Source organism: Pipra filicauda, unplaced genomic scaffold, assembly GCF_003945595.2.
Source record: "Pipra filicauda isolate LSUMZ 115617 unplaced genomic scaffold, ASM394559v2 scaffold763_size104425_pilon, whole genome shotgun sequence".
Lineage (NCBI taxonomy): Eukaryota > Metazoa > Chordata > Aves > Passeriformes > Pipridae > Pipra > Pipra filicauda.
This window is the reverse complement of record NW_024104935.1, coordinates 1-23,845: the sequence shown is the minus strand read 5'-3', so window position 1 is coordinate 23,845 and position 23,845 is coordinate 1. Positions and strand designations below refer to the sequence as shown.

General features: G+C 71.2%; 4 protein-coding genes across 6 annotated transcripts; 2 read left to right on the top strand and 2 right to left on the bottom strand.

Moving 5' to 3' along the window:
• Window positions 1-6: 6 nt before the first annotated feature.
• Window positions 7-4,076, top strand: WDR54 (WD repeat domain 54). Of its 3 annotated transcripts, none has more exons than XM_039389751.1 (10): window positions 7-59; window positions 382-589; window positions 966-1,028; window positions 1,123-1,189; window positions 1,686-1,742; window positions 1,815-1,942; window positions 2,761-2,861; window positions 2,953-3,115; window positions 3,347-3,454; window positions 3,494-3,661. In XM_039389751.1, the coding sequence occupies exons 1-10, from the start codon at window positions 40-42 to the stop codon at window positions 3,569-3,571; spliced, it is 993 nt and encodes a 330-aa protein (XP_039245685.1). In that variant the 5' UTR covers window positions 7-39; the 3' UTR covers window positions 3,572-3,661. The 3 variants fall into 3 exon arrangements, with proteins under 3 accessions (XP_039245685.1, XP_027577398.1, XP_039245686.1); XM_027721597.2 differs by having other exon boundaries at window positions 8-59; window positions 3,347-3,421; window positions 3,544-4,076; XM_039389752.1 differs by lacking the exon at window positions 966-1,028 and having other exon boundaries at window positions 8-59; window positions 3,347-3,421; window positions 3,544-4,076.
• A 1,796-nt stretch (window positions 4,077-5,872) lies between these two features.
• LOC113988218 (rho-related BTB domain-containing protein 2-like) lies at window positions 5,873-11,193 on the bottom strand. The gene is made up of 9 exons (XM_027721591.2): window positions 11,002-11,193; window positions 10,638-10,741; window positions 9,108-9,293; window positions 7,958-8,754; window positions 7,561-7,679; window positions 6,881-7,031; window positions 6,610-6,698; window positions 6,410-6,515; window positions 5,873-6,332 (listed from the first exon to the last, which is right to left on the bottom strand). Exons 1-9 carry the CDS (start codon window positions 11,191-11,193, stop codon window positions 6,163-6,165), a joined length of 1,914 nt encoding a protein of 637 aa, XP_027577392.1. The 3' UTR covers window positions 5,873-6,162.
• A 2,222-nt stretch (window positions 11,194-13,415) lies between these two features.
• LOC113988224 (drebrin-like) lies at window positions 13,416-19,502 on the top strand. Its single transcript, XM_027721601.2, has 13 exons — window positions 13,416-13,566; window positions 14,765-14,817; window positions 14,897-15,009; window positions 15,082-15,156; window positions 15,613-15,750; window positions 15,900-15,977; window positions 16,385-16,536; window positions 16,693-16,747; window positions 17,253-17,327; window positions 17,437-17,545; window positions 17,618-18,681; window positions 19,060-19,105; window positions 19,178-19,502. The coding sequence occupies exons 1-13, from the start codon at window positions 13,481-13,483 to the stop codon at window positions 19,276-19,278; spliced, it is 2,145 nt and encodes a 714-aa protein (XP_027577402.2). The 5' UTR covers window positions 13,416-13,480; the 3' UTR covers window positions 19,279-19,502.
• Window positions 19,503-19,827: 325 nt separating this feature from the next.
• Window positions 19,828-23,739, bottom strand: LOC113988225 (rhotekin). The gene is made up of 5 exons (XM_039389753.1): window positions 23,593-23,739; window positions 22,292-22,423; window positions 21,708-21,870; window positions 20,922-21,026; window positions 19,828-20,224 (listed from the first exon to the last, which is right to left on the bottom strand). Exons 1-5 carry the CDS (start codon window positions 23,662-23,664, stop codon window positions 19,914-19,916), a joined length of 783 nt encoding a protein of 260 aa, XP_039245687.1. The 5' UTR covers window positions 23,665-23,739; the 3' UTR covers window positions 19,828-19,913.
• Between the last annotated feature and the right edge of the window lie 106 nt (window positions 23,740-23,845).

Below are 23,845 nucleotides of genomic sequence, written 5' to 3'. Positions count from 1 at the left end.
GCCGCTCTCCCGTGCGCCATCACGCCGCGACGCGTCTCCATGGCGGCGGCGGGCACCGGGTGAGCGGGGGGGATCGGGGGGAGCTGGGGGGGACTGGGGAGACTGGGGGCGGCCCGGGGGTCGGACAGGGGGGATTTCTGGGGTCCCTGGGACAGAACGGGGGGCAGGAGGGCCCTGGGAGGGGAGGGGCGGGGCGCTGGATCTGCCCCCGGCGCCCCCGGCCCTGCCCCCGCCCCCGCGCCCCCCGGAGCTGTTCGGGCCCCTCGGAGCTGCCCCGGCTCTCTGGATCTATCCGTGACCACTCTGGATCTGCGCCCGGTGCCCCTGTATCAGTTCGGCCCCCCCGGCCCGGGGTGACGCCCCGGCTCTCTGTGCCCCCAGGTACCGCCGGGAGCGGGCCCTGGCCCTGCGGAACAGCAGCTCCGCCCTGTACAACAACCTGACCGTGCTGTGCCCCCCCGCGCGGCCCCCCCGGGCCTTCGGCGCCGTGCACGGCACCACCCTCAGCCTGCTGGGACCCGAGGGGCCCCCCCGGCAGCTGCCGGCGCGGGGGGGGGGCTCGGCCCTCAGCACCCCCCTGCTCACACAGGTGAGGGGCAGGGGGTACAGGTGGGGCCTGGCACCCTCCTGGCACTACAGGTGACATCGGAGCCAGGGAGGAGGGCCAGGGGGCCCCGGGGTCCTACAGTGCCCTAATTGTGGGGAGGGGGAGAGGGAAGCAGCCCCTTGGGGGGGTTGTGGGACACTGGGGGGGTCCCCAAGGCTGACAGGTACCCACCTGTGGGATCTCCAAATACACCTGGCCCTGGGGGGCTGTGGCCGGGCCCTCCCCCAGGAGTGGGGTCTGGGGGGGCCCCAGGAGAGCAGAGGGGGGTCCTGCCTCTGTTGGAAGGTTTTGGGGGGTCCCAGGAGGAGGGTGTGGGGGTCCTGCCCCTGCCTCCCTCCCACCCCGCTGTGTCCCCCAGGCCGCCTGGTGCGAGCTGCCAGCCCGGGTGCTCCTGGTCCTCACGTCCCAACGCGGTGTCCAGGTGAGGGCTGGGGGGCCCGGGGGGGGCCCTGGAGGTCCCGCTGCTCCCCCAGGGCTGTCACCCCCCGGGTCCCACCCTGTCCCCCCTGTCCCAGATGTACGAGGCCGACGGCTCCACCCTGGTGTTCTGGCACGCGCTGGACGTCCCGGAGCACCCGGCAGGTGAGTGCCCTGAGCCCCCCAGCACTGCCAGGGACACGCCTGGCCATGCCCCAAGTGCCACATCCACAGGGGGTTAAATCCCCCCGCCCTGGGCAGCTGTGCCAGGGCTGGACAGCCCTTTCCAGGAAGGAATTTTCCCAATATCCAACCTGAGCCTCCCCTGGCACAGCTGGAGCCGTTCCCTCTCCTCCTGTCCCTTGTTTCCTGGGAGCAGAGCCCGACCCCCCCCGGCTCCCCCCTCCTGTCAGGGGGTTCCAGAGCCAGAAGGTCCCCCCTGAGCCTCCTTTTCTCCAGGCTGAGCCCCCCCAGCTCCCTCAGCTGCTCCAGCTGCTCCAGCCCCTTCCCAGCTCCTGCCCTGGACACGCTCCAGCCCCTCAATGTCTTGTGAGGTGCCCAAACCTGCCCCAGGGTTGGAGAGTGACCCCCCAGTGCCTGGCACAGGGTTCAGTCCCTGCCCTGGGGTCCCCCAGGGGTGACACAAACCCTTCCCTTCCAGCACATTCCGTGTTTGCCCGAGGCATCTCCGCGGCCGGGGAGCGCTTCATCTGCGTGGGTGAGCTGGGCTGGCTGTGGGCAGGGCAGGGGGCCCGGGAGGGCTGAGCCCTGCTGACCCCCTGACCCGCAGGAACGTCCTCCGGGGCCGTGCTGGTCTTTGACATCCCCCCCAAAGGCACCAACGTGACCCTGAGCGAGGTCCTGGAGCAGCACCGGGATCCCGTCACCGACATCGCGGCCGAGCAGGGCCAGGCCCCGGTAAGGGGGAGGGTGGGGGGCCCTAAATCCCATCGATCCCACCCCCTGCCATGGGCAGGGACACCTCCCTCCAGCCCGGGTTGCTCCAAGCCCTGTCCAACCTGGCCTTGGACACATCCAGGGATGGGGCAGCCACAGCTTCTCTGGGCAGCCTGTGCCAGGGCCTCTCCACTCTCACAGGGAAGGATTTCTTCCCTAAGTCCCACCAAATCGCCCCTTTTGCAGTGGGAAGCCATTCCCCCTTGTCCTGTCCCTCCATCCCTTGTCCAAAGTCCCTCCCAGCTCTCCTGGATCTCCGTTAGGCACTGGAAGCTGCCAGGGCTGGGTCCCTGCAGACGCTCATTAGCCTCCTCCCTGCACACGAGACTGCTCAGCACTTTCCCTGATGAGTCACACAGAACTTTCCCTGCCCTGGGATCCCCAAGGAATTCATCCCCAGAACCGGTTCCCAGAGCTGTTGTGTCACCGTGGGGCCACGGAGCTGTTGTGTCACCGTCCCCTCACACGCCCCCCTGGACTTTGCTCCATGGGTTCCAGGGGCTCCTGGGGCCAGGGTGTGGGATTCCCGGGGCTGGGAGGAGCCGAGACTCATCCCGGAGGGAGGGAGGGTGCCCCGACTGTTCCTCGAAACCCGCCCTTGCTGTGGCTGTCTGGGCAAACAGGGACGTGTTCCAGCGGAGCCGCTGCGGGCGCTCCCGGCCCCGCTCGGGAGGATCCGTCAGCACTTTGGGAGCTGTGTCAGCTCCTCCCGGGGCCCGTGGGGCAGCCCCGGAGCCAGGGGCAGTGCCAGGGCCCGTCCTGAGCCATCTCTTTCACAGGAGGCAGCTGGGGATCTGGTGACAGCTGATGACTCCGGGACCCTCTGCCTGTGGAGCACCGGGGAGGAGTTCACCCTGCTTGGAAGGATCCCAGGATCTGGGTGAGCCCCAGGGGTCCCGTGGGGTGTCAAACACGCGGGAGGGTGACTGGGGGGACCCCGGGCAGGAGGTGACACGAGCCCCTGTCCCCAGCTGCACCTGCTCCTCGGTGACGCTGTGGAACGGGATCGTGGCTGCGGGCTACGGGAACGGGCAGATCCGGCTGTGGGAGGCAGGGACGGGGCAGCTCCGTGCCCAGGTGAGCGCCCACGCCCGCTGGATCTACGCCCTGGACCTGGCACCGCTCACCGGAAAGGTACGGGGGGGTCAGGGCATCCCACCCGGCATCCCACCCGGAATCACACCCCAGCATCCCACACTGGCATCCCACCCGCACGCCAAGCTGGCTTCACACCTGGAATCCCACTGGCATCCCACCCTAGCATTCCACCCTGGAATCCCACCTGGAATCCCACCCCAGCATCCCCTCCTGGCCCTGGCTCCGCCGCCCCCGCGGTGTCCCCACGGCCCCTCCGCTCCCCCGCAGCTGCTGTCGGGCGCAGAGGATTCCTTTGTCCACGTCTGGAAGCTCAGCAGGGACCCGGACACGGATGATGTCGAGGTGAGTCTGGGCCTGGGACAGGGATGTGGCCCTTGGAGCCACATCTGCTCCTTGGGGCCTGGGCCGTGTCCCTGGAGCCGTGGCTGCCCCGTCCCGGCGTTGCTCCGGCCGCTGTCCCGCAGATCCGGCACTGCCACGCCGAGTGCGTGACGGACACGCAGGTCTGCGGCGCCCGCTTCTGCGACCCCGCCGGGGACACCTTCGCTGTCACCGGCTACGACCTGAGCGAGATCCTCTGCTACGGCCCGGCCTGAGCCGGGAACATCGGGAACGTCGGGAACGTCGGGAATGTCGGGAACATCGGGAATGTCGGGAACATCAGGAATGTCGGGCCGATCCAGCACCGCGGGCGAGGGGTGAGCACAGACCCCCCTCCACTCCGAGGGGATGTGAGGGGGAGCTGGGCCGGATCCCCCCGTCCCCAAAGCCCTCCCGAGGGCCGGAGCTGCTCTGGAGCCACCCCATCGAGGGGATCCCCAGGTCCTGGGATCCTCCCGTGGCCCCCCACCCTTCCCCGAGGGCTGCGTGGCTGGGAACGGGCTCGGCCCAGACGGGAGGATCCCGGGAAACCTGTGCTACCTGCTGCTCTGCCCCAGCCAGGAGAGCCCTGAGCCTGGCCCAGCCCTGAGCCTGGCCCAGCCCTGAGCTCAGCCCAGCCCTGAGCCTGGCCCAGCCCTGAGCCTGGCCCAGCCCTGAGCTCAGCCCAGCCCTGAGCCCGGCCCAGCCCTGAGCTCAGCCCAGCCCCGAGCTCAGCCCAGCCCTGAGCCCGGCCCAGCCCTAAGCTCAGCCCAGCCCTGAGCTCAGCCCAGCCCTGAGCTCAGCCCAGCCCTGAGCTCAGCCCAGCTGCGGGGCAGCTCCCGTGGGCCCCGAGAACTCCGGTCACAGGGGGACCGGGATGGGAGGGAGTGGGGGATCAGTGGGGACGAGGGGAGTCTGGGAGACCCCACACCCCCGTGGGACCTCACAGCCCTGTGGGACCCCAACCTCTTCTAGGACCCCACGACCCCACAGCCTCATGGGACCCCAAGCTCCCGTGGGAACCCACACCCCCGTGGGACCCCACAGCCCCCCAGCCGCTGGCCAGATGTGCGAGGCCCCAGCTGTGCTGCGGGGCTGGAAACTGCAGCAGCAGCTGCAGCAGTACCTCAGGGACGTCCTCAGGTCCCCCCGGCTGCCCCTGACCCCCCCGGGGGGCTGCCCTGCCCTGGCCCCCCCGTGGGAGCTGACGTGACCCCAGGCTCTGCTCCCAGGGCCTTGTGAGGCCGTGGGGAGGACACACAGACAAGGGGGGCTCAGTCTGGGACAGGCCCTGATGGGGGGGAGCCCCCAGCCTGCCCCCCCAGCCACTCCTGCCACGCTGGGGGACGAGCCATGGACAGGGATCTGCCCCCCCCAGTAAATGACCCCACCCGTGTGTCCCACTTTGCCTCCCCCAACCCGTGAGCTGCACCCCCACGTGTGGGTCAGGGCCCCCCACTCCTGTTCCCAACCCTCATGTACTTTGTAACCCCCCCAATAAATACACCCGAATGAAGCCCCCAGTGTTGCTCCTTCCTATGGGAAGGGGTTTGGGGGGCAGAGCGGGATGGGGGGCACTCAGAGTCTGTTACAAAAAGCTTTATTAAAGGTTAAAACAGCTGCTGCTGAGGCGGGGGGCCCACTCCAGGCCGGGGGGGCCCACTCCAGGCCGGGGGGGCCCTGGAAGGCCCGGGGGCCGCTGTGCTCCTGGGGTAAAAAAGTGTAAAAATGGTTGTGCAGTTCAGCCCGGAGGGGTTGGACGGTGCCACCCCCACTGCAGGGGGACACAGCCCAGGGACAGGGACAGTGTCCCCCCTGGGCCCAGAGCCCGGGGGCCCGTCCAAGGCACAGAGATGAGCCGGGGGCTCTCGCAGCCACACAAGCACCCGGGGACCCCCCCACGCCCACCCCCCACCCCACCCTGCTCACAGCTTGGCCCCCCCACCCCCTGGGGGGGAGAAAATACAGCACCAGAGAGCCCTGCGGGGGGAGAAGCCCTCAAGAAAGACGGGGGGGCGGCAGAGCCCCCGCTCCCTGCATGCCCCCAGCCCCAAATACTGCTCGGTCAGAGGTAGCACCAGCGTTGGCCGGGGCGGGGGGCCCTGCCGGGGGGCTCGGCACGGCCCCCCCGGGGGGAAGGCACGGTGGGCAGGGGGCTGTGCCCCAGCAGAGCCTGTAAACAGCCAGGGGTGGGGCAGGTAAACAGGCCCTCGGAGCAGGCTGGCCGAGCCCCCCAGCCCAGGGGGGGGGTCATAGGGCCCAGCCCTTCAGTTCTGTGTGGAGTCCCTGGGGCTGAGCCCCCCATTCCAGCGTGGGGGTCCCGACCCTGAGCCACACAGCCCAGCACAGGGACCCCCAGCCCAGCACAGGGACCCCCAGCCCAGCACAGGGACCCCCAGCCCAGCATGGGAGCCCCAGCCCAGCCAAGCCCCCCAGCCCAGCGTGGGAGCCGCAGCCCCAAGCCCCTCACTTAGAACAGGGACCCCCAGCCCAGCTGAGCTCCCCTGCCCAGTGTGAGGGTCCCAACCTCAAGCCCCTCAGCTCAGCACAGGGACCCCCAGCCCATCCAAGCCCCCCAGCTCCATGTGGGGGTCCCAGCCTCGAGCCCCTCAGCCCAACACGGGCCCCCCCAGCCTGGCCGAGCCCCCCAGCCCCACACAGGGGCTCCCAGTCCAGCCAAGCCCCCCAGCCCCACGCGGGGGTCCCAGCCCCTCGTCCCCAGCTCAGGACACGGGGGGCGAGGGCCGCCAGAAGCACCACTTGCTGCGGGGGTGCTGCTTGCGCTGGAGCTGCTCCTCGCGCTCCCGCTCCTTCTTGGAGCGCAGGTACAGATCCTCCTCCTTCAGGTACCACACCGGGGGCCAGCGGTGCCGCTCGAAGTGCGCCTGGTTCTCTGTGGGGGTGGCCCGGGGCTTAGGGCACGGCAGGGACGCCCCCCGAGTCCCCCCGCGCCCCCCCGGCCCCCCGTACCTGGGGACATGAACTTCATCTCGCGGGGGAAGCGGCGGCACACGCGGTTGTAGTTGGTGCAGATGTAGTGCAGGCACCACGCGGCCAACTGGTGGGCGTTGTGGAACTGGGGGGGCACGGGGGGTCACCCCACTGCCCGCACCCCCCCGGGGGTCCCTGTGCCCCCCCGGGGGTTCTCCGTGCCCCCCAGCCCCCCGTACCTGCGTCATCTCCAGGTAGATGATGACCTGCTCGTCGATCTCCACGCGCTGCATGAAGGCTCGGAGCAGCTCGTCCACGGCGTATTGCTCTGGGGGCAGCGGGTCGGGGGGGTCACTCACCGGGGATGTGCCCCCCGGGGTGAGCCAGGCCCCCCTGGGATTGGCAAGGGCAGGGAATGACACACAGGGACGATCGATCCGACCCCGCGGCACCGGCAGAGTATTGGCAGGTGACGTCAGGGGACACGGGGGCCGGGGGCCGGGGTCTCACCGGTGAGCGCCTGCAGCCGCGGCAGGCACAGCCGGTCCGTGAGGATGAGCAGCTCCATGGCGTCCAGGTCGGGCGTGGGGGTGAAGACCCCCGTGTAGAGGAAGTCGAGCACGGCGCGGAGGCAGGCGCAGTTGGTGCCGGGCAGGGATACCTGCGGCACCAGGGACGGGTTTGGCGGGGCTGGAGCCACCCCGGGGGGGCCGGGGCAAGGAGGGACCCTCCTGGCAGTGCCTGACCTGGCACAGCCCCCTCAGCCCCGGCACAGCCCTCCACAATTCTGGCACAGCCCCTCCTGACCCAGCACAGCCCCCCCGACCCAGCACAACCATCCCACAACTCTGGTACAGAGTCCCCTGTCTGGCACAGGCCCCCAGCCCTGATACCATCCCCCTCACCCAGAACAGCTCCCCCAGCCCCAACATAGCCCCCCCAGCCCTGGCACAACCCCCCCCGATCCAGCAGAGCCCCCCAGCCCTGGAATAATCCCCCCAGGCCCAGCACAGAACTCCCTGACCCGGCAGAGCCCCCCACTTTCTCTCCAGCAGAAGGGAAGCAGGACCCAGCTGTGTCAGGGCTCGGAGGGGGGTCCAAGCAGCCCCCAGCCCCCACCCAAAGATGCCCACCCTTCCAGCAACCCCGTGGCAGAGCCAGTGGGTCCCCCCAGGTTCCCCAGCCCCCACCTCTTGGGCGTAGCTCTCGCGGAAGCCCCCCCGGAACATGGCCCTCATCCAGTCACAGCCAGCGATGAGCAGCGGCTTGTGCGCCGGCACCAGCCCGTCATCCACCCGGAACACCACGTCTGGGGACAGGGGACAGCTCAGGGGGGACAGGGGACAGCTCAGGGGGGACAGGCACCCCTGCCCAGAACTGACAGCCCCGGACTCCCGGCAGCCCCACCCACCACGACTGACTGGACAAGGGCTCCGGGCCCCCAGACCCCAGTGGCCTCAGTGGTGGGAGGGGATCAGGGTGAGCGGAGCCCTGTGTCCAAGCCGACATCACAGGAGGGGGACACCGGCCGGAGGGGACGGAGCCGGGTGACCCCCCTGTCCTCACAGCCCCCCAGGGCCCCCGTACCCGCGAAGACGCCCTTGGCCAGGCACTCCTTGACGCGGTTGGCACGGCGCACGTGGAAGGCCTTGGTGATCTCCTGGTTCATGAAGCTCTCCTGGTTGAGCTCGTTGGCCACCATCATGCGCAGGTCGAACACCTCGAGCAGCTCGGCCACGGCGCCCACCTGGCGCAGGTCGGCGTGGGGCCGCTCCAGCCGCCCGGTGTACAGGTACTCCAGCACGGCGCGCAGCGGCTCCGGCCGCACGGCCCGGTCCATGGCCACCACCGCCATGCGCCGCGCCCGCCCCGCCGCCGGCTCCGGCACCTCCTCCCAGTGCAGGCTCAGGAACCCGCGGCCCCACCCCGACAGGTCGCGGGTGCCCCCGTCCCCCTCGCCGGGGGTCCCCTCGAGCGTGAACAGGTCGTAGAAGCGGGAGCAGGCGGTGGCCAGGAACACGCGGTGGGCGAAGACGCGGTGCCCGCCCTGCAGCTGGAACACGACGTCGGCGCAGAGCGGGGCCCGGAACAGCGCGGCCGGGCCCCCCCCCAGCCCGGGGGGCGCGTCGGGCACCTGGATGAGGGGCGGGGGGGGCTTGGGGGGCAGGAAGGGTGCCTGCAGCAGCGGGCGCTGCATCTTGCGCAGGTGGGACTTCCAGAACTGCAGGTGGCGGCGGGACACGAGCGCGGCGCGGATGGCGTTGTCGAACACGTCCTTCACCCCGAACTGCGCCACCACGCTGGTCTCGTAGTACGGCACCCCCAGCTCCTGCGCCACCTCGTGCCCCCGCTCCGGCGGCAGGATGTCCGAGGGCTTGATGGGCCTGTGGGGGTACGGGCAGGGCAGGGGCTGGGGAGGCTGAGGAGCGGCTCCCCAGGCATCCCAGGGGGTGCTGGGGGCTCCGGGGGGACACCCCAACCCAGGAGTGCCAGGGCGGGCGGGGGCTCTACCCCACAGGTGCTGCCAGGGGCCCCCACCCAGGGGAGTCGGGGGGGACACAGGCACGGGCAGGGACACACCCTGACCTGGTAGTGGCAAAACGGGGGGTCCCCTGGGCAGCAGAGGGAGGGGTCCCCATTCCCACGGGACCGGCTGGGGTCCCCAGGACGGTACACTGGGGGGTCCCTGTCCCCGTGGGGCTGGGGCGGTGCCCAGGTGGGTGGCCCGGGGGCTCACTTGGCCAGCGGCCGGCGCGCGCGGTTGACGGCGTCCAGGTCGGCGTAGCGCAGGTCCAGCTGGCAGCCCACCAGCACGATGGGCGTGCGCGGGCAGAAGTGCTTGATCTCGGGGTACCACATGGTCTTCACGTGCCGCAGCGAGTTGGGGTTTGCCAGCGAGAAGCAGAGCACGACCACGTCCGACCTGGGGGCACGAGCAGGACGGGAGGGCAGCGCTGCCCCGGTGCCACCCCAGCCTCACCCCACGGGCACAGACACTGTCACCCTGCGGCTCCAAACACTCCCTGCTCGGGGGGGCACCCTCCTGGCACACCTGTCACTGCCCCCAGCCTTCAGGAGTCCCATGACCCACTGAGAGCCCCTTGATTATGGTGGGCCCATAGACCCTCAGAAACCCCCCAGACCCCCAGGGCACCCCCAGACCCCCAAGAGTCCCACAGGCCCCAAGAGTCCCATGGCCAGGGGAGCCCCATGGTCCCCAGGGGGTCCCAGGAAACCCTGGGAGCCCCACAGCCCCCAGGGCCCCATGGCAGGGGCAGTGAGGCCAAGGAGGGACCCGATGGGACCTGGCTCCGGGTCACCCCATCAGCCAAGCCGTGGGCTGCCCTGGCTTGGGTCAGCACCGGGGGGGCCTGGCCCCCGAGCATCCACGGGGGGGTCCCACAGGGTCTGGCCGGGTGGGTGCCAGCCCCCAGCCCCAGGGACAGACCCTGCCTGCCACCCCCAGCCCTGTCCCTGCGCCCACGGTGGGGCTGTCACCGTCCTCCTGGCCCCGGCTCGGGGGGTGCAAGGTGCCAGGGCGCATGGGGGGTTGCCAGGGGACACGAGGGGTTGCCAGGGGACACGGGGGTGCCAGGGGACAGCGGGCAGGTGCCAGGGGACACGGGGAGAGTGCCAGCACCCCCAGGTCCCCGCAGCAGCCGCGTGGCCCCAGGCCCGGGTTGTTTTTAGTCCGTGCTCGGCCGGGACGTGACCGGGAGGTGCCGCTGGAGCCGGGCCCGTGTCCCGGACCAAGATAGCCGCCACCGGCCCCCCCGGCCCCGGCCCCGCCGTGCCGCGGGTTGATTAGCGGTGCCGCGGGGCTGGCGCGGGGCGGCGGCGATAAGAGCCCGGACGTGCCGGCGGCCACGGGGACGGCTGTTTACAGCCGAGGGAACCGGGGGGGGCCGGGGGGGCCCCTCCTGCGGCCAGGCCGGCGCCCCCAGGGAAGGGTTCCGCACTCCAACAGCCCCTCAGAGACGCCCCCCACCCACAGCGCCGGGGGGGCCGCGAGCACCCGGGATCTCTGCTCGGGGCAGGGGCTTGGGGGACGCAGTGTTGGGGGCAGGGTACCCCCAAAGCCATCCCCGGCCGGGGGCGGGGCAGTCCCACCGCCCCTCGGAGGGTTTGGGGTGCCGGAGCTGCTCTCTGGGCGCTGGCAGGAGCCCAAGGGGCTCCTTTGGCTCTGTGTGCGCTGGGTGGGCAGGGCTGGGGGGGTCGGGGTGCCGCTGGGGGGGCTCGGGGTGCCGGTGGCGGGTCGGGGTCCCACCTGCCGTAGGCGAAGCGCCGATCCTTATGATGGTCCCCGAAGGTGTCCCAGAGGCGCAGGGAGACGCTGACCTCGTCCACCACATCGCGGGAGCGCTCCAGCACCTGCCGGCACCGGGACCGGCACCGGGACCGGCACCATCACCGACCGCCCCGCCCGGTACACCCAGTACCACCCCGCTATACCCCCCGGGTCCCCTCCCGGTTCCCCCCCTCGATGTCCCTCCCGGTGCCCGGTGGCCCCCGCTGCCTCCCCCGCCCTGGTGCCCCCCGTGCCCGGCGTCCCCCGGTAACCCCCCTCCCGCTGTCGCCCTCCCGATGCCCGGCGCTGCCCGGCGCTGCCCGGCGCTGCCCCCCGCCCTCACCTCCTGGCAGACGCGGTACTGGTCGATGGCCCACACGGTGGGCACGTGCGTGGCCAGCAGCCGGTACTGGCTCAGCGTGGCGTTGCAGGCGCGGGCGCAGATCAGCCGCGTCTTGCCCACTGCGTTGTCGCCCACCACGACGCACTTGATGGTCTCGACGTTGGGGCGCTCGTAGTCCACGTCGGGGTCCATGGGGGCGCGGGGGTCCCCGCTCGGCGCCCCCCGCGCGGCCCCGACCCGGGCCCGGCCCGTTACCGACCCCCGCCCCTCCCGCCCCGCCCCTCCCCGCCGCTCGCCCAATCAGCGCGCGCGGCCGCGGCACGCCCCGCCCCGCCCCGCCCCGCCCCGCCAATCCCGCGCGGCACCGCCCGCGCTGCCACGCCCCCCGCCGCCCCGCCCCGCGCGCGGACAAAGGAGCGCCGCCAGGGGGCGCCGCGCGCCACGTGACTGCACCGCCCCGGCCACGCCCACCAGGGTAGGCCACGCCCACAAATGGGCGTGCCCAGGCACACGCCCCTCAGTATGCCACGCCCACCGGAGGGATCGCGGGGGGAGAACGGGGGGGACAGGGACCGGCGACAACGGCGACAGCGATGGCACCAGTGACACCAGTGACACCAGCGGCACCAGCGGCACCAGTGACACCAGTGACACCAGTGACACCAGGGACACCAGTGACAACAGTGACACCAACGACACCAGGGACACCAGTGACACCAGTGACACCAGTGACACCAGCGGCACCAGTGACACCAGTGACACCAGTGACACCAGTGACAACAGCGGCACCAGTGACACCAGTGACAACAGCGACACCAGTGACACCAGTGACAACAGCGACACCAGTGACACCAGTGACAACAGCGGCACCAGTGACACCAGTGACAACAGCGACACCAGTGACACCAGTGACAACAGCGACACCAGTGACAACAGCGACACCAGTGACACCAGTGACACCAGCGGCACCAGTGACACCAGTGACACCAGCGACACCAGTGACACCAGTGACACCAGTGACACCAGTGACACCAGCGGCACCAGCGACACCAGTGACACCAGTGACACCAGCGACACCAGTGACACCAGTGACACCAGTGACACCAGTGACAACAGCGACACCAGTGACACCAGTGACAACAGCGACACCAGCGACACCAGTGACACCAGTGGCAACCGTTGCACCAGCGACACCAGTGGCACAAGTAACACCAGTTATACCTTGGACACCAGTGTCACCAGTGGCACCAGTGACACCAGTGACAAGTAACACCAGTTACACCAGTGCCAGCAGTAACACCAGTGAGAGCAGCAGCACCAGTACCACCAGTAACACCAGTACGGGAGGTAACAGTACCACCAGTAACACCAGTAATGCCAGTAACACCGTCATACCAGTAACACCAGCCACACCAGTTAGGGCCCTAGGACGGGGGGCGACAGGGTGGGCCAGGCACTGCACTGAGGGCGTCCCTGGGGCCAAGATCCCATTTCCCAGCATTTTTTCCCTCCCTGGGGGTTTGGGATTTTCAAGTCGCGGTGCCCAAATAAGGGAACGGCAGGAGAGGCTCCGGGACAGGGAGGGGGGACGGGGCGGGCCAGACGCTGGGCTGGGGGTGTCCCCAGGGCCATATTCATGGGGGGGGGAGGCCGGGGGCACCCCCAGCACCCCAAAATCCTCTTTTCTGGCATAATAAAGGAACTGCGGGAGAGGCTTCGGGGACAGGGGGAAGAGACGGGGTAAGTGGGGCAGGATGAGGATGGGGACCCCTCCCTTGGCCCGGTGCTGGATCCTGGCACAGCCCCTCATCCCAGTGTAGGACTCTGGGACCTGGGCCAACATCCCAGTCTGGGACGGTGCACAGCACCCACATCCCAGTCCAGAACCCTGGCCCAGCATCCACATTCCAGTGTGGAACCGTCATCCCAGCATAGGATCCTGGCACAGCACCCTTATCCCAGTATGGGACCCTTGGGACCTACACCCACATCCCAGTCTGGGACCCTCATCCTGGTGTGGGACCCTGGCACCGCACCCACATTCCAAAGCTGACCCGGGCACAGCACCCACCTCCCTGTGAGGGGTCCTGGGACCTGCACCCGTGTCCCAGAGCAGGAATCTGGCATAGCACCCTTATCCCAGTATGGGACCCTCATCCCAGTGCGGGACCCACATCCCACTACAGGGCCATAATTCCAATACAGGGCCACCATCCCAGTACGGGACTCCGTCCCAGTGCTGGACCTCGTCCCAGTGCGGGGCCCTGTCCCAGCACCCGCGTCCCGGCGCTCCCAGCGCTCCCAGCGCCGCCTGTCCCGTCCCGTCCCGTCCCGGTGCCTCCCGGCCGCTCCCGCCCCCGCCCCGCCCGGTGCCGCCCGTGGGCGGCGGAAGGTGCCGGGGGGGCGGCGGGGGAGGGAGGGGCGGGCGCAGGGCGGCGGTGGGGCCGGCCCCGGGTTCGGGATCGGCCCCGGGCTCGGGATGGCGGGGCCGGGGCTGGAGCGGTACCGGCTGGCGCTGCTGGCGGCGCGGGAGGACGTGGGGAACCCCCGGGCTGGGACCGACTGGTGAGACTGGGGGCAGGGAGGACCGGGAATGGGGACTGGGACCGGGACTGGGGACCGGGAATGGGGACGGGAAGGGGGAATCGGCACCGGGAATGGGGACGGAAGAGGGGACTGGGTCCGGGAGCGGGGAACAGGCACCGGGACCGGGAACCGGGAGCAGGAACGGGCAGGAGCACGCGTCAGGCGGGGGCGGTCCGAGAGGCACCGCTACCGGCACCGGGACGGGGGTCCAGCGCGCGCCGGGGTCCCGGCCGGGGGGTGCAGGCCCGAAGGGGGGTCCTGGGCCTGAGCCCCGCCCGGCGCCGTGCTGGGAACCGGGAGACCCGCCCGGTCCCGTCCCGTCCCGTCCTGCCCGGTCCCTCCCGGTGCCGCCGGGCTGGGAGCGGCGCCGCCACCCGGGGAGGGGCACGGCGGGCACGGGGGGGGCTGCGGGGCCGGAGGGGCACCCCGGGTGCCGGAGGGGGGGGGCTCTGCCCGGCTGCACGGGGGAGAAGCGGGTCCCGGGACGGTGGTCCCGGGACGGCCCCGCACCGGTGCCGGTGCTGAGGGGCTGGAGCCGGTGTCCCCCAAAGCCCCCATCCTGGGGCCGGGGGTGACGGCCCCGGGACTGCGCCGGCCCCGCAGCCCCCCCGGCGACACGGGGCAGCCCGTCACCGTGGCCACCGGCCGGCCGGGCACTGCCCCCTGCCCCGGCAGCGCGGCTGGACCCGCTCCAGCGCCGGCTCCTCCCGGCGCCCGCCCGCCCGCGTGCCGGGCCCTGTCCCGCCATGTGACGCCACAGCCTGTCGCGACATGCCGTGACACGCGTGACGTGCCGTGCCGCGCTCCACGCGTGCTCCCGGGGCCGTGCCGAGCCGTGTCCCGCGTGCGCCCGGAACCGGAGCCACGCGGAGACAAAGGCGGGCAGAGCCCTGGGAGTGCCGGGGGAGGAGGGTCCCTCCGGGATGGGGCCCTCGGAGCCCCCCCAGTGCCGGGCGGGGGGTCCCGGACCGCCGAGGGCGGGGGGGGCTTTGAGGGGGCCGTGCCGCTCCGGCGCTTCCCACATTCCCATTGTCCCGGGGGCGGATGCTGCCGGCGGCACTTCCATGAATTCATCCTGGGCTGGTGGCATGGGGGAACACGGGGGGTGCCCCAAACTGGCAGGTCCCCCTTGTGGGACCCCCACCCTGACCCTCCCACCTTGACCTCCCCCCCCCAGGGCGGTCTTCGGCTATGAGAAGCACCACGACCTCAAGCTCCTGGATTCCGGAGGTACCGGGAGCGATGCTTCTGGGGAGATACTGGGGGTCCCTCGTGTCCCCATGTCCCCCCTGACGCCCCCTCCTTGCAGCCGGGGGGCCGGATGAGCTCGCTGGAAAATTCTCCGCCGGCAGCGTCATGTACGGGCTGTGCCGGGTCCCCGATCCCGGCGCTGGCACCCCCCGGATCGTCCTCATCACCTGGGTGAGTGGGGGGGGAGGCCCGGGGGGACCCCTGGATGGGACCCCCCGTGCTGAGCGGTGGGTGCGGTGCCAGGTCGGGGAGAAGGTGCCGGAATCGCAGCGGGCGGAGTGTGCCGGGCACCTGCCGGCCATCCGGAGCTTCTTCAGGGTGAGTGGGGGGCGCGGAGCCCCCGGGGGGCTTCGGGAGGGCTGTGGGGGTCTCCACTCCCCCCATGCCCCCCATTCCTTCCCCCCCTAACCCCTCCATCCCGCCGGCCCGACCTTTGCCTGTGCCCGGGCGCATTCCTGGCGCTGCTGACTCAGCCGCCGCGTTCCCAGTGCTCCCAGTCTTGGCCGCGGCGCCGGAGCTGTGGTTGGGATCCCTGCCCCCCCCATTCCGCCCTGACGGGGGGGTCCTGCCCTCCCCATCCTCTCAGCCCGGCTTCCGGAGATCCGCCTGGGTCTGGGATCTGGATCCGGTCCCACATCTGGGTCCGGCCTCACATCTGGATCCAGCCCCACATCCGACACATCCAAGGGAATGGCGCCGGATCCCTGCGGGGGGCGGGGGTGCAGGGGGGGCTGTGGGTGCCGGGGGGGTGACGCAGTCCCGTCCCGGTGGCAGGAGGCCACGGCCCTGGTCAGCGCCCGCCGTCCCGAGGACGTGACGCTGGAGGGGCTGCGCCAGGCGCTGGCACAGCTGGAGCCCCCCGGGCCCCGCGCCCCCAGGAGGGGAACCCTCCCGGACATCCCGGAGCTGGTGGTGAGTGGGGGTCTCGGGGGGAGAGATGGGGAGGGCACCGGTGGGCGATGGGTACTCGCTCACCCTTCCCGGGGGTCCCCGGGCAGGGGGTGCCGGGGGGTGTTGAGGGGTGCCGGGGGTCCCACCCTGACCCCCCCTGTGCCCCCCAGGGAACCAACTACCGCAAGACCAACCCGGCGCTGGAGATCCAGCGCACCCAGCGCCATTCCTTCTGGGAACAGGCCGAGGTGGGGGCCGCGGAGGGCTGGGGAGGGGTTGGGGGGTCCCCACGGTGCCCCGGAGATGGAGTCACGGCTGTTGCCTCAGGCCACGGGGCTGAGCCCGGGGGTCCCGGTGCCGAGCCCGGTGGGGGTCCCAGTCCCGGTGTGGAGTGCAGTTGGGTCCCGGTCCCAGTGCTGAGCCTGTGGGGTCCTGGTGCGGATGTCGGGGGGGTCCCAGTGCCGAGTGGGGGGGTTCCCAGTCCCAGTGCCGAGGTTGGGGGTGTCCCGGTCCTGGTGCCGAGGCTGGGGGGTCCCAGTGCCAGTTCCCTGTGCCGTTGCCCACGGCAGTGGGGGCCCGGTGCCGGTGCCGAGGTCACTGGTTCCCGGTGCCGCTGGGTGTCCCGGTGCCGGTGCCGATCCCGGTGTGTGCGCAGCGGGAGGAGCAGCAGCGGAAGGAGGAGGAGCGGCGGCGGGAGCGGGAGCAGCGGCGGCGCTGGGAGCGGGAGCGCCTGGAGGAGGAGCGGCGCGGGGCCGCGGAGCGGGAGCGGCGGCTGCAGGAGCGGGAGCGGCTCATCGAGGAGCGGCGGTGAGGGGCAGCGTGGGGGGCCCCGGCCGCGTCCCACCCCCGCGTCCCATCCGCCATCCCCATGTTCCCACGCCCTCCTCCCGTCCCTGTGTCCCATCCCCCTGCCCAAGCACGGAGGCCCAGCCGGCCCCCCTGACCCCCCTCCCGGCCCCGCAGGCAGGAGCAGGCACGGCTGGACGCGGAGGAGCGGAGGAAGGAGCAGGAGCGATGGGTGAGAGGGGAGGGGGTAGGGAGGGGGGTCCTGGGGGAATCCGGGGGGGTCTGTCCTGGGAGATCCAGGGCCTCCATCCCAGCAGGATCCAGGGTGTCCATGCCAGGGGATCTGGGAAGATCTGAGGAGTCCATCTCAAGGGATCTGGGGGGTCAATCCTGCGGGATCAAGTGGGTCCATCCTGGAGGGAGACAGGGAGTCCATCCCAGAAGGATCTGGGGCATCCATCCTGAAGGCATCCAGGGGGCCCATCCCGGGGGGTTCCAGGAGTCGATCCTGGGGGATCTGAGGGGGTTCATCCCAGGGGATCTGGGGGGTCCATCCTGTGGGATCCATCGGGTCCATCCTAGGGAATACAGGGAGTTTGTTTCAGGGGCATCCTGGGGGGATCTATCCAGGAGGGATGGGAGGGCTCCGTCCCAGCAGGACCCAGGGAGTCGCTCTCAGGGGATCCGGGGCTCCATCCCGGGCAATCCGTGGTTCCCATCGTCCCCGTGTCCCGCAGGAGCAGCAGCAGCGGGAACACGAGGCTGCCGCGCGGGAGCGCAGGGGGAGCAGAGGGGGCAGCGGGACGGCGGCCGTGAGTGCCGGGACGGGTCCCACCCTGCCCCCGGGTCACGGGACACTCAGTGCCCTGTCCCCGTGCCCTGTCCCCGTGCCCTGTCCCCGCTGACCCCCCGATCCCGCAGGAAGCCGCCATCCTCGTCTCGCAGCGCACCCAGAACCCCCGGGAATTCTTCCTGCAGCGGGAGCGCTCCGGGTCCACGTCCGGCCCCGCCCTGCCCGGCGGCCCCCCCGGTAGGTGCCCCCATGGCGGGGTTGGGGGTTGCAGGGGGTGCCGGGGGTCCCTGCTGACCCCCCTCCCCCCAGGAGCCCGCCGGCCGTTCCTGCGGTACCAGCGCAGCCTGACGGAATCCGCCTTCATCTTCCGCCGGCCGGAGCCCCCCCGGGCCCCCCCGCCCGGCGCCTCCCGCGGGGCACCGCCCCCCAGCCCGGGCCGACCCCCGCCGCCCCTGCCCCCCAGCCCCGCGGGGACAGGGACCCCACCGTGTGCCACCCTGGGGACCCCCACCAGCCCAGCCCAAGCGGGGTCCCCCCGTGCCACCAGTCCTGTAGGGACAGGGACCCCCCAACGTGCCACCACCGGGACCCCCATCAGCCCCACGGGGAGTGGGACCCCTCCCTCTGCCACTCTGGGGACCCCCCCGAGCCCAGCCCGAGCAGAGTCCCCCCGTGCCACCAGTCCTGTGGGGACAGGGACCCCCCAGTGTGCCACCACCGGGACCCCCACGAGCCCCATGGGGAGTGGGACCCCTCCCTCTGTCACCCCAAGGAGCCCCTCAAGCCCTGTGGTGATGGGGACCCCCAAATGTGCCACCACTGGGACCCCTCCCAGCCCCATGGGGACAGGGACCCCTCACTCCATCACCCTGGGGACCCCCAGCTCTGCCACCACCAGGTCGGGGTCCCCACCCGCCACATCTGGGCCCCCCTTCAGCCCCCCCAGGATGGAGGCCCCCCCTGGCCCCCCTGGGTCGGGGTACCCTGACAGCACTTATGGGGCAGAGCCCTTGCTCCTCCCCAGCACTCCTGGTTTGGGGTCGCCCCCCAGACCCCCCCAGGATGAGGAGGGCCCCCCTCCGGACACTCCCCCCCTCCCCAGCCCCCCTGGCACCCCCCTGGATGAGGAGGGGCCCCCTCCGGACACTCCCCCCCTCCCCAGCCCCCCCACATGGGGGTCTCTGGGGCCGCTGGGTGAGGGGGTCCCCAGCCCACGAGGGGGGTCCCCGATACCCCCAGAGAGGCCCCCCCCACCCAGGCCCAGCCCCCCCTGCCTGACGCAGGACCCCCGGGACTTGGGGCGCAATGGAATTGGGGGGCACGAGTGGGGGGGCTGGGAGGGCCCCTGGGAGCCGGGACCTGCCCCGGGACAGGTATGGGGGGCAAAGGGGGCAGCGGGGGGGGCTGGGAAGGGACGGGGGCAATGGGGGGCTGGGGGGGGCTGGGTGGTGGAGGGCCGTGGGACTGGGGGTGCTGGGGGGCTGTGGGCAACGTGGGGGTGGGGGTGATGTGGGGGCCGGACTGGGGGGCTGCAAGTGGGGTCAGCTGGTTTTGGGGCTGGGGGGGCTCTGGCTGGAGAGGAGTGGGGGGGAACACACGACCCTGGGGGCTGGTTCTGGGGGTCGGGGTGGGACTGGGGAGGGGGAGAACAGGTGGGGGGTAGGATGGGAGATGGGGTGGGGTCCCCTGGGGAAGGGGGTGGGCACGGCTGGGGCTTGTGGGACCCCTCAGGGCCCCCCCAATTTTTCCAGGGGGACGAGCCCGGCGAGAGTCTCGTCCTGCACAAAGGCACACCAGGTACCCCAACCCCCCCCCCAAACCTCCCCGAGCCCCCCCGGGCTCCCCGAGCTCACCCTCCTCTCCCCCCAGGCTTCGCCCTCCTGCTGGCCCGTGACACCCCCCACCCCCCGCTGCTGGGGGGTCCCAGCCCCCTCACGGAGGACGAGGACCTGTCCCCCCACGCCGTGTAACCGGGGGGCCCAGCACCCCCTTTTTGGGGCACCACAGCCCCCTCCCCACACATCACCCCCCCAGCACAGCCCCCAACCCTCCACTTGCACCCCAATGAGCAGCTTGGGGAGGGGGCAGCACCCCTAGCCCCCCTCCTGGTAGCAGCACGGGGGGGGGGCACGGACCCCCCCGCGGGCACAGGGACCCCCCCAATCACACACAGCAGCTGTTAAATAAATTTTAATGCAAATTATTAATGCACATTATTAATAAGGGGTGTCCTGCCGGGGGGGGGCTGCCCCCCCCAGGTTAGAGGTGAGGGAAAGTAGAGCTGGGGGGGGAGGTCCTTGTGCCCCCCCGGGTTAGACCCTGAGCACCCACCCTGGGGGGACCCCTGCACCCACCCCGCGGTGGGGGGGTCCCCAGCACCCACCCTGGGGGGGGGCAATGCCCCTCCCCCCCCCTTTTTGGAGTTTAGCTCTGTCCCCCCCCAGCACAGAGGGGGCAGAAATTCCAGTTTCTCCCCAAAAAAGGAGCTGGGAGCCCCCAGTCCCCCCAGCCCCCCCCAGGCCCCCCAGACCCCCCCAGACCCCTGTGGCATCGGCCCCTGCAGGGGATGGGGGGGGTCCATCCCCTGCCCCCCCAGGTGCTGGGGTCACACCCGGGACTGGAGGGGCCTGGGGGGGTCACACTGGGGCGGTCCCGGGCTGCTGCTGCCGCTGCTGGAGGAGCTGGAGTGGGGGGGCCTGGGGGTGCCCCCCCGGCCCTTGAGGGTGCTGAGCCGGGCGTCCAGGGACAGGGTGCGGGGGCGGCCCCGCCGGGGGGGGCTGGGGCTGCGCGGGGGGGGCCCCTCGAACAGCGACAGCCACGGGGGCGGGCCCGGCGGGCGGGGACCCCCCCGGGGACCCCCCCGGTGCCCCGCCAGGATGTCGGTCACGGCCGCGATGTCGTCCGAGGGGTCAATAGCTGGGGGGCAAAGGGGGGGGCAGGGGAGGTCAGCGGCCCCCCCAGACGCCCCCGGAGCCCCCGTTGCTGCACCGGGGGGTGGGGGCTGCAAACAGCCCCCCATCATGCCCAGACCCCCCCGTCCCCCAGAGGGGGTGGTCCCCCCATGGCCCTCACAGGCGGTGGAGGGGGTGGCTCAGAGGTCCCCCCAAATGCCCCATTTCCCCCCCCATGGCCCCCGCGGGTGGGGGGAGCGTCTCAGGGGTCCCACAGTCACCCCCCCCCAGCGCTGCCCCACAGCCCCCCGGGTTTGGGGGTTCTCGGGGGCCCCCCCACTGCTCCCTCCAGTGCTGGGGGGAGTCCCGGGGGTCCCTGTGCTGTCCCGGGGGTGCTGTGTGGTGGGGTCTCGGCCCCCCCGTGCCCCCGTCACCTGTCGCTGTAGTAGGAGCTGAGCAGTGCCCGGATCTCGGCCGACACGTTCTCCTGCAGCAGGAGCCCCTCGCCCGGGGGGGGCCCGGGGGGGCCCGGCGGGGCTGGGGGGCACCGGGGGTGGCAGAGCAGAGAGGGGGGCACAGAAAAGGGGGGACAGAGGGGGGGACAGAGGGGGGGGACAGCAAGGAGAGAAGAGCAGCGTTAGGGAGCGAGCAGAGAGCAGAGAGGGGGAGACAGAGCAGAGCCCCCCCAGCCCGACCCCCCCGGCCCCCCCGGCCCCACTCACCCGTCTGGTGGTAGAGGGAGCCCTGGGGGGGCAGCGGGGCCGGGGGGCGGCGCGGGGGGGGCTCCTCGATGCGCATCAGCTCCTCACAGCACTGCTTCCACTGGCCTGGGGACGGGGGGGCACAGCAGGGCATGGGGGGGCTGCACTGGGATGGGGGTCCCACGGGATGGGGGTCCCATGGGATAGAGTCATCCCAGGATGGGGATTGCAGGGGGATGGGGGTCCCACGGGATGGGGGTCCCACGGGATAGAGCCATCCCAGGATGGGGACTGCAGGGGGATGGGGGTCCCATGGGATGGGGGTCCCACGGGATAGAGCCATCCCAGGATGGGGACTGCAGGGGGATGGGGGTCCCACGGGATGGGGTCCCCCTAGGAATGGGGGCCACAGAGTTGGGGGGGGTCCTGCAGAGAAGGGAGGTGTCCCATTGGGATGATGGGGGTCCTGAAGGGATGATGGAGGTGGTGGGATCAGGTCCCACAAGATGGGTTCCCATCAGGATGATGAGGCTCCCAGTGGGTTGGGAGTCCTGCAGGGATGGAGGGATCCCACCAGGACGAAGGGTCCCACTGGGATGGGGATCCCTCAGGACGAGGGGGGTTCCCACACAGCTCAGGGGAGTCCCACAGGGCTTGGGGAGATCCCACAGGGCTTGGGGGTCCTGTAATAATGGGGGTCCCACATGGACAGGGTCCCACCAGGATGGAGGGTCACGCAGGGACGGGGTGTCCCACACGGCTGGGGGGGTTCCCGGGGGTTGGGGGTTCCCGGGGGTCTTCACTCACCCAGGTCATAGAGGTGCTGCTCGAAGGCCTCGAGCCAGCGCTGGGCCTCGGCCGTGCTCTCGGCCACCAGGCCGTGGGTCACCTCCTCCCCCCCCAGCCGGTTGGTGACGGCCACCACGGGGGGCTGCCCGCGCCCCCCCGGCTCCGCCCGCACCCGCGTGTCCTGCGGCGGGCACAGCGCTTGGACCCCACAGCCCCTGTGCCCCCTGAGCCCCCAGAGACCCCAGAGCCCCCCAGAGCCCCCAGAGCCCCACAGAGCCCCACAGAGCCCACAGAGCCCCACAGAGCCCCCCCAGTCCCCCATGTCCCCCCGGCTCCGCTGCACCCACATGTCCTACAGCACCGGGAGACCTCGGACCTCCCAGCCCCCCAGAGCCCCCCAGAGACCTGAAAGCCCCCATCCCCCTCAACCCTCCATAGCCCCCAAATCCCCATACCCACCGTGCCCCCCACGCCCCCTGTGTCCCCCATAACCCCATGCCCCCCACGCCCCCCAGCCCCTGTGCCCCCCGTGCCCCCACAGCCCCCTGTGCCCCCTGTGCCCCCCAGCCCCTGTGCCCCCCATGCCCCCCGTGCCCCCATACCTTGGTGACAGCGATGGTGAGGGTGGGCTCCTGCCCGGCCTCGGCCCCGTGGGCGCTGCCGTAGCACAGCAGGTCGGGGCCACGCAGGACACAGAACAGGGGGGGCCCGCTCGGCCCCTCAGCCCCCGGCGCCTGCCCGGGACCCCCGGCACCGTCAGCACCCACGGGTGCCCACCGTGCCCCCTGACAGCCACCCTGCCCCCGGCACACGCTGTGCCCCCCAGGCACACCCCATATCCCCCCACAGCCCCACACCCCCCAGCCCCCCGGGATCAGCCCCAACCCCCCGCGACCCCCAGTGCCCGTCCCCCAGCACGGGGATCCCCCAGAGCCACTGGTGGGGACGGACAAGCCCAGCAGGCTCGTGCCACCACCTGTCCTATCCCCATCCCTGACCCCATCCCTGACCCCATCCCTGACCCCCCCATCCCTGACCCCATCCCTGACCCCATCCCTGACCCCATCCCCTACCCCATCCCTGACCCCATCCCCTACCCCATCCCTGACCCCATCCCTGACCCCATCCCCTACCCCATCCCTGACCCCATCCCTGACCCCATCCCTGACCCCATCCCCGACCCCATCCCTGACCCCATCCCCTACCCCATCCCCACCACGTTCCCGTTTTCATCCCATCCCAGTCTTCACTCATTTCCCCGTTTTTGTCCCTGCTCTTATCCCTGTTCCACCTCTGTCCCACCCTTGTCCCTGTCCCCGTCCTTGTTCCCCTCCCTGTCTCTCTCCCCATCCCACCCTTATCTCTTTCCCCATCCCCATCCTTGTCCCAGTCCCCATCGCTGTCCTCATTCCTGTCCTTCTCCCTGGACCCGTTCCCATCCCAACCCCATTCCTGTCCCTGTCCCATTCTTGTCCTCATCCCCATTCCCATCCTTGTTCCTGTCCGTGCCCTGTCCCCATCTTTGTCCCTGTCCCATCCTTATCCCCATCCCTGTCCCTGTCTCCATTTCCATCCCTGTTCCTGTCCCATCCCATCCCATCCCTGATCTCAGCATCCTGATCCCCCCTCGCCTGCAGTCACAGGGGATCAGAGGCAGGTGTGTCCATGCAGCCCCATATCCCTATATCCCACCCCACATCCCATTCCTGCTCCCATTCCTGACCCTGTTCCCCCTCACCTGCAGTCCCAGTGGCCACGGGGGTGTCGGTGCAGCCCATCCCTCTATCCCATACCCCATTCCCGATCCCGATCCTGTTCCCCCTCACCTGCAGTCCCAGTGGCCATGGGGGGTGCCCGTCCCTCTATCCCATTCCCATTCCCATTCCCGATCCCCGTCCCTCACCTGCAGCCGCAGGGTCCCGCTGGCCGCGGGCGTGTCCACACAGCGGGGTCTGGCGGCCAGGCGGCAGCACATGCGGCCATACAGGGGCACCCAGCAGGGGCTCTGCTCTGGGGGGGCACATGGGGGTCACACTGACCCCAAACACCCCCAAACACCCTCCAAACACCCTCCAAACACCCCCCCAACACACCCAGCAGTGGCTCTGCTCTGGGGGGCACACGGGGGTCACACTGACCCTAAACACCCCCAAACA

Bases quoted from the DNA above. Each gene is read 5' to 3' on its own strand.
- LOC113988225 (XM_039389753.1), bottom strand. From the start codon at position 23,664: ATGTGCTGCCGCCTGGCCGCCAGACCCCGCTGTGTGGACACGCCCGCG. The intron at 22,424-23,592 runs GTGAGGGACGGG...GGTCCCGGGCAG, and splicing joins GCGGGACCCTGCGGCTGCAG to GCGCCGGGGGCTGAGGGGCC. The intron at 20,225-20,921 runs GTGAGTGGGGCC...TTTGCCCCCCAG, and splicing joins CTCCCTCTACCACCAGACGG to CTATTGACCCCTCGGACGAC.
- LOC113988224 (XM_027721601.2), top strand. From the start codon at position 13,481: ATGGCGGGGCCGGGGCTGGAGCGGTACCGGCTGGCGCTGCTGGCGGCG. The intron at 13,567-14,764 runs GTGAGACTGGGG...TCCCCCCCCCAG, and splicing joins CCCCGGGCTGGGACCGACTG to GGCGGTCTTCGGCTATGAGA. The intron at 15,751-15,899 runs GTGAGTGGGGGT...TGTGCCCCCCAG, and splicing joins CGGACATCCCGGAGCTGGTG to GGAACCAACTACCGCAAGAC.
- WDR54 (XM_027721597.2), top strand. From the start codon at position 40: ATGGCGGCGGCGGGCACCGG. The intron at 60-381 runs GTGAGCGGGGGG...CTGTGCCCCCAG, and splicing joins ATGGCGGCGGCGGGCACCGG to GTACCGCCGGGAGCGGGCCC. The intron at 3,422-3,543 runs GTGAGTCTGGGC...GCTGTCCCGCAG, and splicing joins CGGACACGGATGATGTCGAG to ATCCGGCACTGCCACGCCGA.
- LOC113988218 (XM_027721591.2), bottom strand. From the start codon at position 11,193: ATGGACCCCGACGTGGACTACGAGCGCCCCAACGTCGAGACCATCAAG. The intron at 8,755-9,107 runs GTGAGCCCCCGG...GTACCCCCACAG, and splicing joins GCGCGCCGGCCGCTGGCCAA to GCCCATCAAGCCCTCGGACA. The intron at 6,516-6,609 runs GTACGGGGGGCT...GTGCCCCCCCAG, and splicing joins TCTACCTGGAGATGACGCAG to TTCCACAACGCCCACCAGTT.